At 43.8% G+C, this 18,025-nt stretch overlaps 1 protein-coding gene across 21 annotated transcripts in view; it reads left to right on the top strand.

Moving 5' to 3' along the window:
* Window positions 1–17,355, top strand: part of PLEKHS1 (pleckstrin homology domain containing S1) — a 71,432-nt gene extending 54,077 nt beyond the window's left edge. For all 21 annotated transcript variants that reach the window (XM_085603326.1, XM_085603322.1, XM_085603327.1 and 18 more), the window contains exons 15-17: window positions 1,375–1,510; window positions 7,528–7,607; window positions 15,929–17,355. In XM_085603326.1, the coding sequence (XP_085459452.1) occupies window positions 1,375–1,510; window positions 7,528–7,596 (205 nt within the window). In that variant the 3' untranslated portion in view covers window positions 7,597–7,607; window positions 15,929–17,355. The remainder of the gene's footprint in view (window positions 1–1,374; window positions 1,511–7,527; window positions 7,608–15,928) is intronic.
* Window positions 17,356–18,025: the final 670 nt, after the last annotated feature.

Raw genomic sequence — 18,025 nt, 5'->3', positions numbered from 1 at the left:
TGACACACAGCAGCACAGCATGCCTTCCTGCGGCGCTGGTTAAGACTGCGGTGTTCCGACTGTTTCCCCTAAAAAAGTGATACACCGGCGGCGCAATGGGCTTGTAAATGAGGCCCTCGGTATTTAATTTGTAAAAAAGGATGAAAAAATATGAGTGTAGAGGCTCAAAGTTTTTCATAGGTGCCCGCTGCCGGCCCTAATGAATGCCAGTATTACCGAACACCATAGTTGCCGAGTTGTGATTCCACCTCATGCCTCTTTCGTCGCTCGCCTTGTTTCTTTATATCACTCTTGCAGGGTCTTTTTGTCGAAGCTTTCTCCCTTTGTCACTGACGCTGTTTTCCTATAATTTTCTTTCTCCCTTTACTGCATTTATCTCGGTTGATCTGGGCCAAAGTACGATGCTGAAAAAGAAGTCCCTGTCCCCAAAAACGAACGCCGATGTCATGCCCACTATCTGCAACTACTGCCCACATAGTAAGCGCCCATGAAGCACATCAAAGAATTAACGCAATGGTTTGGTCATAGGAGCCAGGCATCAGAACCTCCTGCTTCCCTGCTATACCCTGTTATACCACTGAATTATTTTAGTTTTAATAGATTTTTTTTTGTGCTTGAGTTGTTATATATATAATAATATTCCAATGGTTTTATTGGCCTGTTTGTTCCTTAGTCTTGTCTTATGGCCCCTCCCTCTTTTCTTTGATCAGGAGCTTACCTCTATAAATATAATAATTTGCATAAAAATAACTTCTGTTCGGAATCCTAGTTTTGTGATCATTTATAAAAAATAAAAAAAATCTGCGAAGGTCAAAAGATATCTGTATTTCATTTTTGGGAACGGACTGCCGTTTTCACTGTTGGCTGTAAATTCACGCTTATAGTCTTCATAGAGTTACAGATTTTACATTATGACTCTGTTCTGAACTACCTTTTGAAACCTTTGAGCCTAGAGTTGTGCATACATACCTGCGGATTCCGCTTGCGTCTTCACGGTGTGTGAAATCATCTGTCTAAAGGCTGCAGGGTGGTGTACATGCCAGAGAGAAGGTGGACGTGTTCAGCCACCAAATGAAAAATTCAGTTAGATTTCACAATATCAACAATGATTATTTCTTGGTCATTTTGGACACCCGACTAGACTTTACTATTTTCTTGAGTTGACAAGCCCAGTCCATGCCACAACTTTGTTCCATATCACATGTTGATGAAGTTCTTTTGAATGGGTAAGATGTGGCATTCCTGCGAAGCCGCCTCATAACTTCTCTCAGTATCTACCATGAGCCACACACGACATGCCCATGCCGACCACATGTATTGTACATCTGCAGGTGTATGCTTCATGTTCATCTATGGTCTTCTCACCCCTCGCAGTGTGTCACAGTGGAACGGGCCGGAGCACATGACATGTCCATTCCGCTTCGGAGACCACATAGTGGCTGTTAACGAAATTGGTGTCCAGAGCAAGGAAGACGTCTTCAGAAGCATCACCATGGCCAGGAGCGAGGAGGTGAGGAAGGCGGCAGGTTGATCATCCATGAACACGGCGTGCGAGAGAGCATCTTGTGTGTAAGAGTACGAGAGGTCATCATGGATGCAAGAGAAAGAGAACGAGAGGTTGTCATGGATGCAAGAGTAGAGAGGTTGTCATGGATGTAAGAGCAAGAGTATGAGAGGTCTTCATGGATGTAAGAGCAAGAGTATGAGAGGTCATCATGGATGCAAGAGTACAAGAGGTTGTCATGGATGTAAGAGAAAGAGAACAAGAGGTCGTCATGGATGCCAGAGTACGAGAGGTTGTCATGGATGTAAGAGCAAGAGTATGAGAGGTCGTCATGGATGTAAGAGTACGAGAGGTTGTCATGGATGTAAGAGCAAGAGTTCGAGAGGTCGTCATGTATGCAAGAGTATGAGAGGTCACAAAACAGCTTGCTGGTACAAGTGTGGGAAGTAGAGAAAAATGGGGCGACCCAGTGACCCTCAGAGCCTGGGTAAGTATATATTAAGCTACAACGGCTCTGTTGGGTTGAAACAATTGCTTTGTCATACGAATACTTGTATAAAGGATTAATTTTAAAATAGTATACTGAGCATTAAATAAAGCTTACAATACTTTGAAGTATGAAAAATCTGCACGCGCAAGGTGATCATATAAAGAGCAAACCCAATAAATACAAACTGCTGGATTTTGCGTGAAGCTTTTTGTTATTAACTTGTTTCATCAGAAATAACAAATAGACATAATGTTAGGGCTGTCTAAGTTAAAATTCAAATATGAAAGTGACAAGTGCTTTGAAGTGACAATAAGTGCTCAGTGCTGGTGACACGGTGTGTATATACCATTGTGGAATTATGTACAAATATATACAATTTTCAAAAGCTGGTCAGGTTATTAATTAGCAAAATCACTCTGGGGATGGCACGGTTGCTCTCAGTTGTAGGCCAGAGGGAATTAGTGGGTGAACCAATGAAAAGCATCAACGTTTCGACCCTAAAAAAGCATAAGTAATATGTCGTGACGGGGCTTCTTCAGGACTGGGGACAGCCCCTGGATTGCAGTGCCGTTGTCGGTCCCTCGAGGAATTGCTCCTGGGTTTCATGCCTCGGAATTTACCCCGCACTGGCCGGTACCTTGCAGGGCCTGGCTTGACAACCCTTCTCCGAACTACTCCGCATTAAATACTTTTAAAGGGACCTGACCTGACAAACTGATTTGAATTGAACGTCACTATGAATGGAATTTTGAGCAACATTTTGATGCCGATTCGCTCACCGTGTTACTAAGTGTACACGAGTCTTCCTGACCTCGCACAAGCAGCCCCCAATTCTCACGGGACGCTTGTACATAGTTCCACAATTGTATAAACACACTACTTCAAAGTATTGTAAGCTTTATTTAATGCTCAGTATACTGTTTAATTAATTAATCCTTTATACAAGTATTCGTATGACAAAGCAATTGTTTCATCCCAACAGAGCCATTGTAACTTAATAGGTGCAAGTGTGGGAGCATAAGGTGTGAGTTTAGGTGAAACTGTGTAAGACACCTGCAAGGATGCAAGGCCTGGAGGTCAGTGATATGACAAAATGTGCAAGAAAGAAGTGGTGGTGCGAGAGCACTAGAAAACAGTGAGGAATTAATGAGAAAGAGAGAGAGAGAGAGAGAGAGAGAGAGAGAGAAAAAGAGAGAGAGAAAATCATGGCCCCAAGTACACGAGAAAGCAGCGTGGGAGCTAGAGCACTAGACAGAAGTATGGTAGGAAGAGCCAAAAGAGGGTGCAAAGATGTGAGGGTGAAGCAGTGGCGAAAGGCCACAATAGAATAATGTGAGAAAGGACCACAAGACAGTAGTGTAGGAACAAATGCACATGACAAAGCCATGAGGCAAGAGCAGGAGTGTGGGAGGGAGGGAGTTAATGAGACCAGCAAGAAAAGAAAAGAATGAGAGCAGTGTGGGTGCAGAAGTGTGAGGTAACAGCATGGGCGCATGAGCACAAGAGTGCTGTCTATGTGCCTAAGTGTGAGAGAATAGCATGGGAAGAAGAGCAAGAAATAGCAGTGCGTATGCAAGGGCACAAATGAACAATGTCGGGTACATGCAAGGGCACAGAAGAACAATGTGAGACGCATGCAAGGGCACAGAAGAACAATGTGGGACGCATGCAAGGGCACAGAAGAACAATGTGAGGTGCATGCAAGGGCACAGAAGAACAATGTGAGACGCATGCAATGGCACAGAAGAACAATGTGGGACGCATGCAAGGGCACATGCAAGGGCACAGAAGAACAATGTGGGACGCATGCAAGGGCACAGAAGAACAATGTGAGGTGCATGCAAGGGCACAGAAGAACAATGTGGGGTGCATGTAAGTGCACAGACGAACAATGTGGGGTGTATGCAAGGGCACAGAAGAGCAATGTGTGGTGCATACAAGGGCATAGAAGAACAATGTGAGGTGCATGCAAGGGCACAGAAGAACAATGTGAGGTGCATGCACAGGTACAGAAGAACAATGTGTGGTGCATGCAAGTACACAGACGAACAATGTGGGATGCATGCAAGGGCACAGATGAACAATGTGAAGTGCATGCAAGGGCACAGAAGAACAATGTGGGATGCATGCAAGGGCACAGAAGAACAATGTGTGGTGCATGCAAGTGAACAGAATAACAATGTGGGGTGCATGCAAGGGCACAAAAGAACAATGTGTTGTGCATGCAAGGGCACGGAAGAACAATGTGGGACGCATGAAAGGGGACAGAAGAACAATGTGGGGGCCATGCAAAGGCACAGACAAACAATGTGGGGTGCATGCAAGGGCACTGAAGAACAATGTGTGGTGCATGCAAGGGCACAGAAGAACAATGTGAGGTGCATGCAAGGGCACAGAAGAACAATGTGGGGGGCATGCAATGGCACAGACAAACAGTGTGGGGGGCATGGAAGAGCACAGAAGAACCCTGTGTGGTGCATGCAAGGGTACATAAGAACAATGTGTGGTGCATTCAAGGGCATAGAAGAACAATGTAGGGTGCACGCAAGGGCACAGAAGAACAATGTGTTGTGCATGCAAGGGCACGGAAGAACAACATGAGGTGCATACAAGGGCACAGAAGAACAATGTGGGGGACATGCAAGGGCACTGAAGAACCATGTGTGGTGCATGCAAGGGCACAGAAGAACAATGTGTGACGCATGAAAGGGCACAGAAGAACAATGTTGGGGCCATGCAAGGACACAGACAAACAATGTGGGGTGCATGCACGGGCACAGAAGAACAATGTGTGGTGCATGCAAGGGCACAGATGAACAATGTGAGGTGCATGCAAGGGCACAGAAGAACAATGTGGGGGCATGCAATGGCACAGACGAACAATGTGGGGAGCATGCAAGGGCAAGGGCAAGGACAAACAATGTGGGGTGCATGAAATGGCACAGAAGAACAATGTGTGGTGCATGCAAGGGCACAGTAGAACAATGTGGAGGGCATGCAATGGCACAGACCAACAATGTGGGGTGCATGCAATGGCACAGACGAACAATGTGGGGGGCATGCAAGGGCACAGACAAACAATGTGAGGTGCATGCGAGGGCACAGAAGAACAATGTGTGGTGCATGCAAGAGCACAGAACAACAAAGTGTGGTATTTGCAAGGGCACAGAAGAATAATGTGGTGCAAGACGGAGCACGAGACACCTGTCAGGGTGCAGCAGCACTGAAAAGACATGTGTGTAAGAGTATAAGAGATCAGTGTGGGACAAAGAGCATTAACAAGAGCCGTTTGGTGCAAAGGCAGCTTAGGTAGAAAAACTGCAGCTTTAATATAAGTGCATGAAAGAACACTTCGGAAGAAGCAAAAATAACAATTGATGGACAGAATGTTGAACAATGTTAAACATTCACCCCAGTATGGAGATCTGGGATTAAATCCCTCATTTTTTGGCTGCCCATGCCATTCCAGTTTAAACCCAGCCATATACAAATCAGTCTTAACTCTGTTCCCCATGGGAAGAGTCCAGCCCGAACTGCCATGCCAGGGTCTCCCTGGAACCAAAACAAGCATTCTGGGACCATTTTTGGGGTGTCTCCCCTTATCAGCCAGGCTAGCTTGACTGCAGTGGCATGGAGAGCGTGGAACCCATGTCTGGGCACACCTGTCCCACTCGGGATGACAAATGCAAAAAGGACAATTGATGGACAGAATGTTGAACAATATCAAACATTCACCCCAGTACAGAGATGTGGGCCTAACTTCATTGTTTGTTTGCTACCCATTCCATTCCAGTTTAAACCCAGCCACATGCAAATCAGTCTTGACCCTGTTACCCATGGGAACAGACCACGCTGGCCTGCCAGACCAGGTCCTCCCTGGACCAGCAACAAGCATCCTGGGACTGGTTTCAGAGTTTCACCCCTCATCAGCCAGGCTAGCTTGAATCCAGTGGCATCGAGAGCACGGGACCCACTTCTGGGCATACCCGTCCCACTCAGGGTGACAAATGCAAAAAGAACAATTGATGGACAGAATGTTGAACAACGTCAAACATTCACCCCAGATCTGGGCCTAACTTCATCTTTTTTTTTGCTCCCCATGCCATTCTAGTTTAAACCCAGCCATCTGCATATTACCCATGACCCTTTTCCCCATGGGAACAGTCCATGCCAGGCCATGTCCTCCCTTGACGAGAAACAAGCATCCTGGGGCCGGTTTCGGGGTCTCACCCCTCATCAGTCAGGCTAGCTTGACTCCAGAGGCATGGAGAGCTCGGAAGAAGAGCAGAAAAGAGCAACATGGGTACAGCAGCACAAGTGAGCAGTGTGGTGCAAGAGCATGAGTGCCAGTGCACAGGACAGAGGTGTGTGAACAAGATAACGAGAGAACAACATGAGTACAAGGGCGTGAGATAACATGGTTGCGTGAGCTCACACGAGCCATACAGCCAAGAGCTCATACAAACAGTGACGGAGCAAGGACATAAAAGAGCACCATGGAAGCAAGTGGCCGAAAAAGCTGCGTGGGTACATACGCATGAGAGAGCTGCATTAGTTCAAGATCTTGCAAAAGAAGTGTGCGAACACTGAGAGCAAACTTTTGCCCCGAACCATTCTCATATATGCTTTTGATCTGATGCTCTCTCAGTCAGCGACGGCCCGTGTAGGGCATTTTACCGGGCGGTGACGTGGGGCAGAGGAGGGGCTGGGTGGGGGGTTGCAAAATGCGGTATACGGCCGATTGCAGGTAAGTTACGAAAAATATAAATAAAACGAATTTCGTTGCGCGCGCAGCATCGCCAAATGCGATGCAGCACGCGTAACAAAATTATTTATTTGTTTTGTAACTTACCTGCAATCGGCCGTATGCCGCATTTTGCAACCCCCCACCCAGCCCCTCCTCTGCCCCACGTCACCGCCCGGTAAAACGCCCTACACGGGCCGTCGCTGACTGAGAGAGCAGCAGATCAAGAGCACATATGAGAATGGTTTGGGGCAAAAGTTTGAGTTAGAAGCATGTGTGCAAAAGCATGAGAACAGCATGTCAATATGATCACAAATGCCTATTGTGCACTCAAGAACATTAGACAGCAGCTTGTTTGCAAACAAGTAGGATGCAAAGACACCAGAAAGCAGCCTGGTGCAAGGATGCAAAGAAGCAGTACAGACACAAGAGCATTAGCGAGCAGCGTGTTTCAGAAGCATACTGAATTGTGGCTACAAGAACACGAGAGCAGCCTGGGTGCAGGAGTGTGACAGTGTAGGAGCAAGAACACTTGGAGCAGCATGGATAAAACAGTGTCAGAACTTAAAACTGCGTAAAAGAAACTACAGAGAGAGTTCTAAGCTAACACATCATTGTAAATAAAATAGAAACTCTTGCACGCCTTTATATACAAGTCTCAGAGGATCCAAAACTGAGTGAAATTGCATTAGAAAAGTTTGAAGAAAAACCTGGTACCCATATAAATGTGCTCTTTGGCAGTATTGGAAATATTAAGAAAACTCTATGTCTATCTTTTGTGTTTTTTAGGTGAGGATTACCGTAGTTCGGGTACCCAACTCTGATGTTCTGCACGTCGAAGGATGCAAGTGCCCCTAGTGTACAACCAGGTGGGTGAATTGAAGCTCTAGTTAGTACGGGTGGTTTATGCTTGATGCACGTGGTGCAAACAATTGGGACAGCTTTTCTGCTGCAGTCACTGAACTACTTGGTGTTAAAACAGTCCCAACCATTTTTCGTACTGAAAAAAATCAGTTACCCACCTTTACTGGAATATAAATATTGAGTTTAGGTGCAATTCTTCTAATTAACAAGAAGAATGTGGAGAGGCCATGGAAGAATACTTCTCGCGTTACAGAGTTGTACGAAGATACCGAGGCCAAAAGGCAAACACATGCAAATGCAAACTTCTAGTTCTTCACAAAATGTCATGAAGACTATGGGCCTAATTTAAAGCTGGGAGTTAATGGAAAGTGCTCTGTCTTCCTTGAGGGAGTGCTGCATTGCAAGGATTAGCCACAGGTGGAATTTCCTACACCATAGGGATAGTATTGTGGAGGAAGTCCATTGCTCTAGTGTCCCCTGTATACAGCACTTCGTACCAAAGTCAGACTGCTTTCCATCTACATTGAGCTGTGAATTGTATCTGTAGGCTGAAGGTCCCTCCTCTGTGTCCATGTTACAACCTGCTCCTCATTTTATCATTTTGGCAGGCCAGTTTCTCATAAGTGCTCTACTTGATGTAGGCATGTTGGGGCATATCAGCAACAACCGGCGGTAATTATCGCTAAGCGCAATTAGCGCTAGGATAATTATCGCCGGCTAGCGTAGATTTTTATTGCTGAGATAGCGTGCTATTAGCAACGCTTATCTCAAAAGCAATAAAAATCCTCACGCTAACTGCCTAACGTGAGATTATCGCTGGAAACCCAGAGATAAACTCACGCAATGTGGCGTTAGCTTGATGATAGGGACTCACAAACTTAGCCATGATATCCACCTTCCATAGGATATCATGGCTAAGTCAGTCCTGAAGCAGGCGTAAGGAAAGTAGCGATAACAGGGGTTATCGCTACTTTTCTTGCCGCTATGCTTCATAGCGTGGGGCTTGATGATAGGAGAAATGTCGCTTAGCGACATTTCTCATGTCATGTCAGGTCAGGAACGCCCACTTTGCATCTCATTAGAGATGCAAAGCTGGGTTTAGGAATTCCTACGCTAACGCAAGTTTTCACGCGTTAGCGTGACCTTGCTAATTAGGCGATAAAATTATCGCCGCTTTTTGGCCGAAAACGGCCCCAAAAGCGGCAATAATTCTATTGCCTCGCCTTGCTGATATGCCCCCTTGTTCCCAAATTGAATGCTAGACTGTTGGGTGATGGGGTCCACCCATAGAGATACTCCTTTTGACAGGGGTGACTACCATCCCATGCCCAAAGCCATGACTCTCCTACGTTCTAAGCTTTAGTGATAGAAGTAGCGTACAGTCCTTTTTAACTGAAACCCTTAGTAAATCCATGTAGTTGTAGTATGCCTTTATGGGTTGCCTTGCATCTCCCGGCTTACCCCTCAACTGAAAGTTGTGTGCAGAAGAGCGCTTTGGTAGATGGGAGTTGGACACTTCTGGGCTGGGTCCACCTGGATGTAGGTAGCCTGTAAGGTACTATGGTGCTCGATATAATCTAGTGGCAGTCAGTGAAGATGTCTCCCTCTCTCCCTGTATGCCCCCCTGCTCTGCTCCTCTGACTCCATGGTTCTCCTAAAATGACTATAACTTCCACCCCTGCCATGTGCAGTCTTGCCGTCAACAATTTAATTTCAGATATTGCAGTAATGTTAACAATGATATCATAGAATATGTCATGTGTGATGTAATATGAGAGGTAATTAGCAGTGCGGTACAACGGTGCGAGTTATAGGTACTAAGGGCCATGAGTTATAGTTAACTTCAGATAACTATAACTGGTAAATTTCAGTGGTTCTGTTAGTTTAAAATGGTATGCTTCATAGGAAATGCCTTTTATGTGTTACTAATAACTTTGGTGCCATTGATAAATCTAAGGACTACAGACTAAAAAAAGGTTTTACAAAAACCACATAAGTGGGCAAGGTAGGGATCCCCTGATCCCCAAAGCCTGGTGGTGGTCGGGGGGATAAACAATTTTGTGAAAATTGCCACAAAGTTTCAAAGAAACCACACATCCGTAGGATAAAAATAAATAGCACATTCGCCCACATTATTCATACCCCCCTGTCATGAAAAGTAATTTTAGGGGAGGGTGGCGCATGGCCCCCCTCCCTAAGTCTCAGGGTAGGGCCCGGGGACCTCATCCTTGGGTTGTTATTGAAAATGGTGAGAGGAGGGCAAGTGCCCCCCTCTCTGAGCATTAATAGGCCCAGGGACCCCATCCCCAGGCCGAATGCCAGTACTAAGGATTGGGGGGAGCATCCAACCTTCCTCCTTAAGCCTTAAGAGGTGCCGGGGACCTCATGACTCATGGCCAAATGCTATTAAAAAGGGGAGAGTGGCAGTGCGGTCCACCTCTCTAAGCCTTCATAGTCCCTGAGGACACCATCCTCTAGGACTGAATGTGCCAGAAAAGGGGAGAGGGCCGTGCCAGAGCCTGGAAAAGCACAGGAGACCCCGGGAAGCCCACATCCGGCACACAGTAGTTTCCCTGTCCGCATTAGCGTAGGCAGGAAAATAAAGCTGCTCCCACTCGGCAGGAGCATTTTTAAAGCTCTCGCTAGATGGGAGCAGACATGCTTTCCCTGCCTGCAGGAATGCGGCCAGGGGAGACATATCTGCTCTCATTTGCACACAGTGCTCCCACTTGGTGGGAGCAAACAAAAACAGCCGCTCCCACTTGGTAGGATCAATTGCAGCTCACGCAGCATCTGAAGAATGGGCTAGGGCTGCAGGGACCCTGGGGCTGCCCCTCCTGCTAATTGCCTCACTTATTACATTACTCATGACCTCGTCTATGACATCGTTGATAATATCACTGCAACCTTTGCATGTACACACAAACACCTATATCTATATATAGAGAGAGATAGAGAGAAAGAAAGAGAAGGGCGACTAGATAAACAGTGTGTGTTTGGAGGAGAGAGCATATGCCTGTGTGAGAGAATTTGTGTGTGCACATGATTGAGCAATCTAAAAGCCACCATGTTAGCAAAGCATAAAATAATTTGCTTTGTAAACCAATTACATGCAATAAGAACTCAAAATGTTCTGTGCTGGAGGCTGCTGTGGGTGGGTGGTGGTGATATCTCTGGAATGAAGTTAGACAACGTCAACCAACAAGAAATGTGCATCATTAAAGGTCATGAGAGAAATGCTTAGAGCTGGGTCTGATCATCAAATTGTGCTGGAATGCCTTGGAAATCTTGAAGGACCCTTTGAAATATTTTTTGCTGATTTATTTATTCTGCTTCAAAAAGGAAAATACATCCAGGAGCAATGCTGTTGGAAGTGATTATGCATGTCCGTGAAAAGTTGGGTTTCTAGGAACCTACATCAGCAGTATTAGGCAATTTTACACCCAATATTAAACTCCCACTGCATATTTGTTGCCGTTTTTTAGAATTATTTATTTATTTGTAAAGTTTTATATAGCGCTGGCTAGACCCGGAGGTATCAGAGCGCTTTACATGAGGATCAGCGAGTTACAGGTTACATAATTACAGGAGCCAAGTATAGACATAGGAGAAAAACATGAGATAATACAATAATATGAGTTGTTAGTGCATAGCAATTAGGGCATTTGTTTTTAAGGGATGGAAGGATGTGAACAGATCTTGAATGTCTCTCTTTTTGTTTAAGTGCTGCCAACTGACTCACTTTGAGGAGGAATATTAACAAATTGCTGAGGTCAATTTGATATTAGCTTTTGGAACCAAAAACAGCCCTCGTAAAAATGTTCAGGCAAACCTCCCCATACCTTTCCTATTCACTTGGTTTTCTTCCATCTTCTGTCTCCCTCCTTATCTTTCATCTCTCTTCTTCCTCTCGCTCTCTTGCTCTCTCTCTGTCTGTCTGATCCATCTGTCTCTTTGCTGATGTCCAGCAGTGCCAGCTACGAAAGAATGACACTAGGCGCCAGCAACAATCCTGGGATTTACACAAGTGGCTTCCAAAGTCTCCAGTCCACCAGAGAAATGTCTGTTGAGATAAAAGGCCAGTCTGGTCCTGTTCATTTGGCATGGTCTTGCTCATTGGCCTTGGAAAATGCTCCTCTGCCAGAATGGGTGGACAAGTAGAATAGGTAATAGAAAATTCTTATGTAGCTTCACACTTGCTTTGTAATTAGAGTTGGAACTTGGCTGCATACGTCGTTCAGAAATCTTTAAAGGTATTTACAGTTTCTTTTTTGAGTGTATTCAGGAAAGGGAGGATCTTTCTTCTGTTCTGTGAACAATGGCGCTCATGGCTGTTTTTTTTCTCCAGATTTCACTTCTAATGTCATTTGATCTTATACTACTGTCTCTATCGCATCCCTTTCACCTGGTGGTCACCAGTAGAGGGGAGTATGGAAATTAGAAGGAGGTCAATAAGCCCTTATCAGTCATTTGCCCTTCCTTGGTACAAAGCATTTTGGGGCAGAATTAAATGACTTTACTTACTGAGATCCTGCATCCTTTTACTATGAGTTTTTATTCGACATAATAGCTATCACAGCAGACATCACACATGGCTACTAAAGGGCATCATCCCTTTTGAGACCGGGTCCGTGGCTCAGGGATTGCACTATCAAATTAATCTCAGTCCCAGTTAAAGTCAAACAACAAAAGCGGCAACCTCCTAAAGCATGACTATAATTCTCTGAGGCCAGTAGGGGACGGATCAGACATTTCCTTTTCTCCTGGAATCTTTTAGTCCAGGATGTTTTAGTTCTGAACATTGTAAAAATTGGATATTTGATTAAGTTCCTTCATCCTCCAGAACAGCCTTCTTTCAGAGTCACTCCTCTTCCATGCCTTTCAATTCACAAAAGAGCACTGATTAGATGGATCGACATTCTTCTTTCGAATGAGCTATCATTCCTGTTTCTCACACTCAACGAGGATTAGGAGTTTACTCCATTCTATTCTTTTACCACATCCAGACTGAGACTTTCATCCAATTGTGGATTTCAGATGAGTCAACAATTTTGTGAACCACATATCTTTCAAGGTTACTACACTTCAGACTGGACTCTAGGAGACTTCTTAGTAACACTGCATCTGAATGACAATAATTTTCATATTCCAACTCACCCACACAGTGAGGGGGGTCTGCGGTTTGCGATGGGGCAATTTCATTACCAATGTTCGGTCCTTCCTTTCAGCCTCTGAGCTGCTTCCAGAGTCTTCACAAAGGCATTATCTCAGTAGTAACTTCTCTTCAGTTGGACAGGGTTGTGACTTTCCCTTCCTTAGACATTTGGTCCATTATCTGCTCCCCTCAATTCTTGGAGCCAAGGGGTTGATTCTCTTATTCCAGGGCTGGATGTTCTAGTTCGGATGGACAATCAGGTAGCAAAGACTTATATAAATTGTAAGGAGCCTACACTAGCTCTGGGGATTTTCCCTGGGGCAGAGATCAATTGTCTAAAGCGGCAGATCTCTTACCTCCCAGGGAGAGAAAACCGGAAGGCAGATCATCTTAGCACAGTTTTCCTTCATCATTGTTACACCATGCATTTCAGGAAACATTTCTGAAAGAAATAGATCAGTTGGGTCATCCCTGGTTAGACCTCTTTACCTCCCTAAATAATGGTATTCTTATCCAGTTCTGAGCATAGAGATTAGGTCAGGGAGTATGGGGAGTGAATGCATGAGCTCTAGCCTGGCATCCAGGACTTTTGTATGCCGTCCTTTTGATTCCCTTATTCTGAGAGTTCTGGAGAAGATTAGAAGGGAAGCAGTAACTGTGATTCTATTTGCCCCCTTTTGGTCATGTCGCCCATAGTTTGCAATCATTGTGGGGTTGCCTGTGTTCCCTTATTTCAACTGCCTCTTTCCTTCTCCTCTCCAGTTTCTGGGTCTCAGTCTCTTTGCCGTCTTCCTCTCATGTCTTGGAAGTTAAAAGGAGCAGGGTCTAGCAACTAGAATGTTCTAGGAAAGTCGTAGACAATCAAGAACTGAAGCATCCTTCGCAGTGTCTTGCTCTTTCAAGCACTGGACTGATTATGAGCCGTGGTGTAAGAAGCAGGTTATTCATCCTCGGTCTTCTGATGCATCCTCAGGGATGGATTTCTGAAAAGTTTGCTCCTATTTTTGAAGCCATTGGGTTATTGTTTGATCCTTTAGAGAATAGAGTTCAATAGCTTCTATATCTCCCTTAGTCGAATCAATTTCTTATGAGTTTCCGAAATGTTGACGTATAGTGCATTCCCCTATTTCTCCCTGGTAGCTGACCCACTGTTTCAAGGGGTTTACAAGGTCCTCCATTGAAACATCCATCTTCTGCCCCATTGTCTTGGCATACTGCAAAGGTTACATTCTTTTTCAATATTGCATTTATTCGAAGAATGGGTGAACTTGGATTCTTGGTGACTGCATCCCTCTATCGTCAGAGTCTCACAAATATGGTGTTATTTAGACCTGGGCCTGAGATTACTCCCAAGATTTCTTTCCAATTGCATACTTCGCCGCAGATTTTTACCAGTCTTTTTGCCTTAAGGGGATGACAAAATAGGCTCTCTTTATACTTTACATGATCGTGGATGCTTGCTCATCCACATGAACTCGACAAAGGAGTGTTGGTCTGCATAGTCTTTGTGTTTTGTCTTTTGGTGCAAATAATTGTGGTAAAAAACAACTTCTGCCACACTGTGTCACAGGGATAGGTTACCCAATTCTCATGTGCATTCTTCCCTGGCCAAACAAATTCCTTAGGGTATTCAGGGAAGGCACACAAAAGAAGTGGATTCCTCCTCGGCTGATGCTAAAGGAGTTCCCTTGCTTAAGATTTGTAGCACTGCCACTGGGGCTCACAAACATACTTTTGTCACACATTGCCGCCTTGAACGGGGCAAGGTAATTTTCATTTTGTGGTGTTACAAGCCATTGGTGTTTGATTACAGAAAAATCTTCGTTTTCTGTGTCTCAGGTTCTGTGGTGTTTGTATCATTAGTTACCTGTAAACGTTTATACTCCTACTTCCAGTCTTCCTTATCCATGCCCCTTTACCACCTAGGATCTGGTGTGGGTTCCTCTATCAGAAGTTAAGGGCTGTATTTATGGGCAACAGAAGGGATTATATGATAGGCAGAGTAGGACTATTTCAGTGATATACAATGCATTCTTCCTAGTTTTTAGTTTAAGAGTTAATATGTCCCTTGGAAACATGCATCCTCAAATCGGCGGGCTGAGACAAGGAAGACTAGAATTAGGAGCAACTAAATTTACCAGTAAGTAATCAGAACATTTACAGCGATTTAAGACTAACTGCAATGTACCACCGCATTAACAGAGGAAGCAGGGCAGATGTTTGCAAAATGATCTTTTGGAATATGATATTGAAAGGGGCTAAAGTATCAACATTTTGACTCAAGGTGCAATCCATAAAAAACAATTGTGACTATAATGACTGTGCAATGCAGACAGAGATGGTTTGGGAGGTGTACCAATAGTGCGAGTGAGGTAGGAATCAAGCTAGATTTTCAATTGAAGGATTTGCCTAAATAGTATAAATCATAAGGAATCAAGGACTAGATTTAGAGTTAACTTTCAAGAGAACATCTTCCAATTTCTGGAGGAAAAGGTAAAGCTGGAGGAGAATCGTCCTTCCAAATTTCCAGGTGGTGGAGGAAATTCTACTGTTGGACCACTCAACTTTAAATCAGGCCAAAGTTACCCTCTGCCCAATACAGAGCCAGTCTTTTTGACCAGCATACACTCTCACAGCTACAGCCTTCTGTCTCTGTCATCATGGAACTATTCACTAGCTGCTGCCTCCTGAATAGTTACACTTTTGACTACGGTAACTCTTATATGTTGATGAGGTACAGATTTTGCATACCTTGTGAGTTTGCAGACATTGACAAGTGCATGTTTTCACACACTACTTCACTGTTTTAACTCTTTCTTCACAGTTTTCACAATTTTCTCATCAGAAAATAAAACGTAAAAAGGCAAAACTATGATCTTGGTCCTCTGGAATACATATTCAATAACGGACAGGCCTTAGGTTCTGTACCCTACAGAAAGTGATTATTTCATCACCACGCCCACTCATAATCTCATCACCACAGCCCCTCATCATCTCATCGACACAACCACTCATAATCTCATCGCCACATCCACTCATTAATACTCATGAGGGCGTTTCATTGGCCATAAGATACTGAGCACTGTGTTATGTTCACCCAAGTAATCCCTAAATGCGTATTTTTGTGAACTGCCCATAACAATACTGATGTCTTGCACTTTGATTTTTCAGATAATTACACTCAAGGCAGAAATAATGTCAAGGAGGAAAAGGTCTAAGTTCCAGAAACAGAAGAAACTGCATGAGTGGATCACACAAAACGATTGGAGTCATCATTTGCATCTTTAAGAAAATCTCTCCACCATCATATGTCCACACAATAGGGCATGTTCTCTACGATGATGGCATCCAATAGACTTCTCTAACAATTTGAGAAGGCGGCTAATTTTCTATACAGATAGTCAATATTGTGTAGGAAACCGCGACGGACATGTGTATATTGTATGTGTATATTACACATTGGGGAACTGATTTCCTCTGTGTCCTTGTATATTACAGAACACTTTAAAGTAATAACTCTGCCCTCATTTAAGAAGGGCCGAAGGAGTGCCCTTTGGCTTTGCAGCACTTTACAATCCGTAAGAAGAAAAGAAGATGATAAAGGATAATGAAGATGGATGCATCATCACAAGACTATTTCAATAAGCTTTGTAAGGTGGCAAAATGTAATCCACTGTTGGGAAAATGAAAAAACACTTGCATTGCTACCTCCCAAAGGGCTAAGAGTCATGAGCCATTTGCTGATGGTTTAATGGACTCAAGATGAGGCTAAATTTTCTGGGCCACTCAGTAACATTGTGGGAAACAAAAACTTAAATGCACCTATTTTTATAGCCGATCTTGTGGTCTTATGCTCTGCACTCTAAACCAAGCTATTCATTTTGATACATGTTCACTCATAGAGTGGAGGGGCCACCAGATAACATCCCTAACTTCTGATTAAATCAAAATGACCCCTTTCTGTGGGCATGGTGAGTGACTACTGAAATTCATAATACATGAGCGTGGTAACCTCTACAATTTGAAACCTGCGGGCCTCTCACGATTTAAAATTTCAGCCAGTGTCAGATAAGTATTGACTGGGCCCATTAGCCAAGAATGGGCTTAAGCATTCCATGGTGGCCTATTGTGTACAAATATTTGGCTTAGTAAATTTCATGGTATCAAGCTTTAAGTCAATTGATGGAGGAGCCATTGTGTGTGTTATAGGCATCCTTCATCCAGATTGTAAGTAGACAGGCAATCCCTATGGGATGAAGTAGCTTTGTCGATCAAAATATGGTACTCTACTGGACTGAATACTCAGTTTGCTTATCCTGAGGCATGTATGCAGCACATATGTATGCTTTATGAACTAGGCACACTAGTAGTAGAGGCACGTTGTGTAGTATTCATGAGTAGGTACTTATGTACTAATTTAATGTTTATTAATAGTCAATTATTTATATGAAAATGTTGTATATAAGCTAAGTTCTTATGTTTGATCTCCATGTGCTACTAAAGGCAGCCTTTGCAGAGTGTGCACTAAGACTGAGATTCTATCACTAGGGATTGTGATCTGCAGCAATTCATCAATAAATCTGTGATTTACAAAAAAACTTCTGAATGGTGGTTCACATATTTAGTAGAAAACTGCAAGTAGTGAATTCCCTCTGTGACCAAGCAATGCACATTCACTTAAAACATACGGATGTCAAACAGACAGACGCCATGCCAGTACGATTACATATGTTATGTACCAATCCAGAATGTACATGGTATCCACGAAAGAGACACAGATCCATTGGGATCATGCATTTTTATTGATTTACTATCTCTGTGCAGTTGTTATATATAGAATCTTACATATGCTTTACTCTATTTGATGACCTCTGATGAAGGAGATCGCACAATATGCCTATGGTTATGTGTTGGGATGTATGCATAGGAAGGCTCAGTTAAGGGGATGGTCATAAGTTGTAAGTTGTGTGGTGGTTGTGGCAGAAGTATGCCAGTTGTTTGTGTGTGCATTGTGTATGTGTGTCCTCCTATTCCACTTCTCCTCTTACTTTAGTCTTATCAGCATCCTGCCCACATGGTTTTAAGTAGCTGTATGAAGGAAATACATGTCACAATGTGATTTTATTGATACATTATTTTGAAGGAGTATCAGACTTATGCAGACTCAGTTAAATTCCATTGTTTTGTTGGGGCAATTACTAGACATTATTTTATTTAAAACATATTGACATTTTGGAGGGAACACACTGCACAAACTGTTTTTTTTTT

This window comes from Triturus cristatus, chromosome 1_2 (assembly GCF_964204655.1).
Source record: "Triturus cristatus chromosome 1_2, aTriCri1.1, whole genome shotgun sequence".
NCBI lineage: Eukaryota > Metazoa > Chordata > Amphibia > Caudata > Salamandridae > Triturus > Triturus cristatus.
This window is presented reverse-complemented; position numbering and strand designations above follow the sequence as displayed.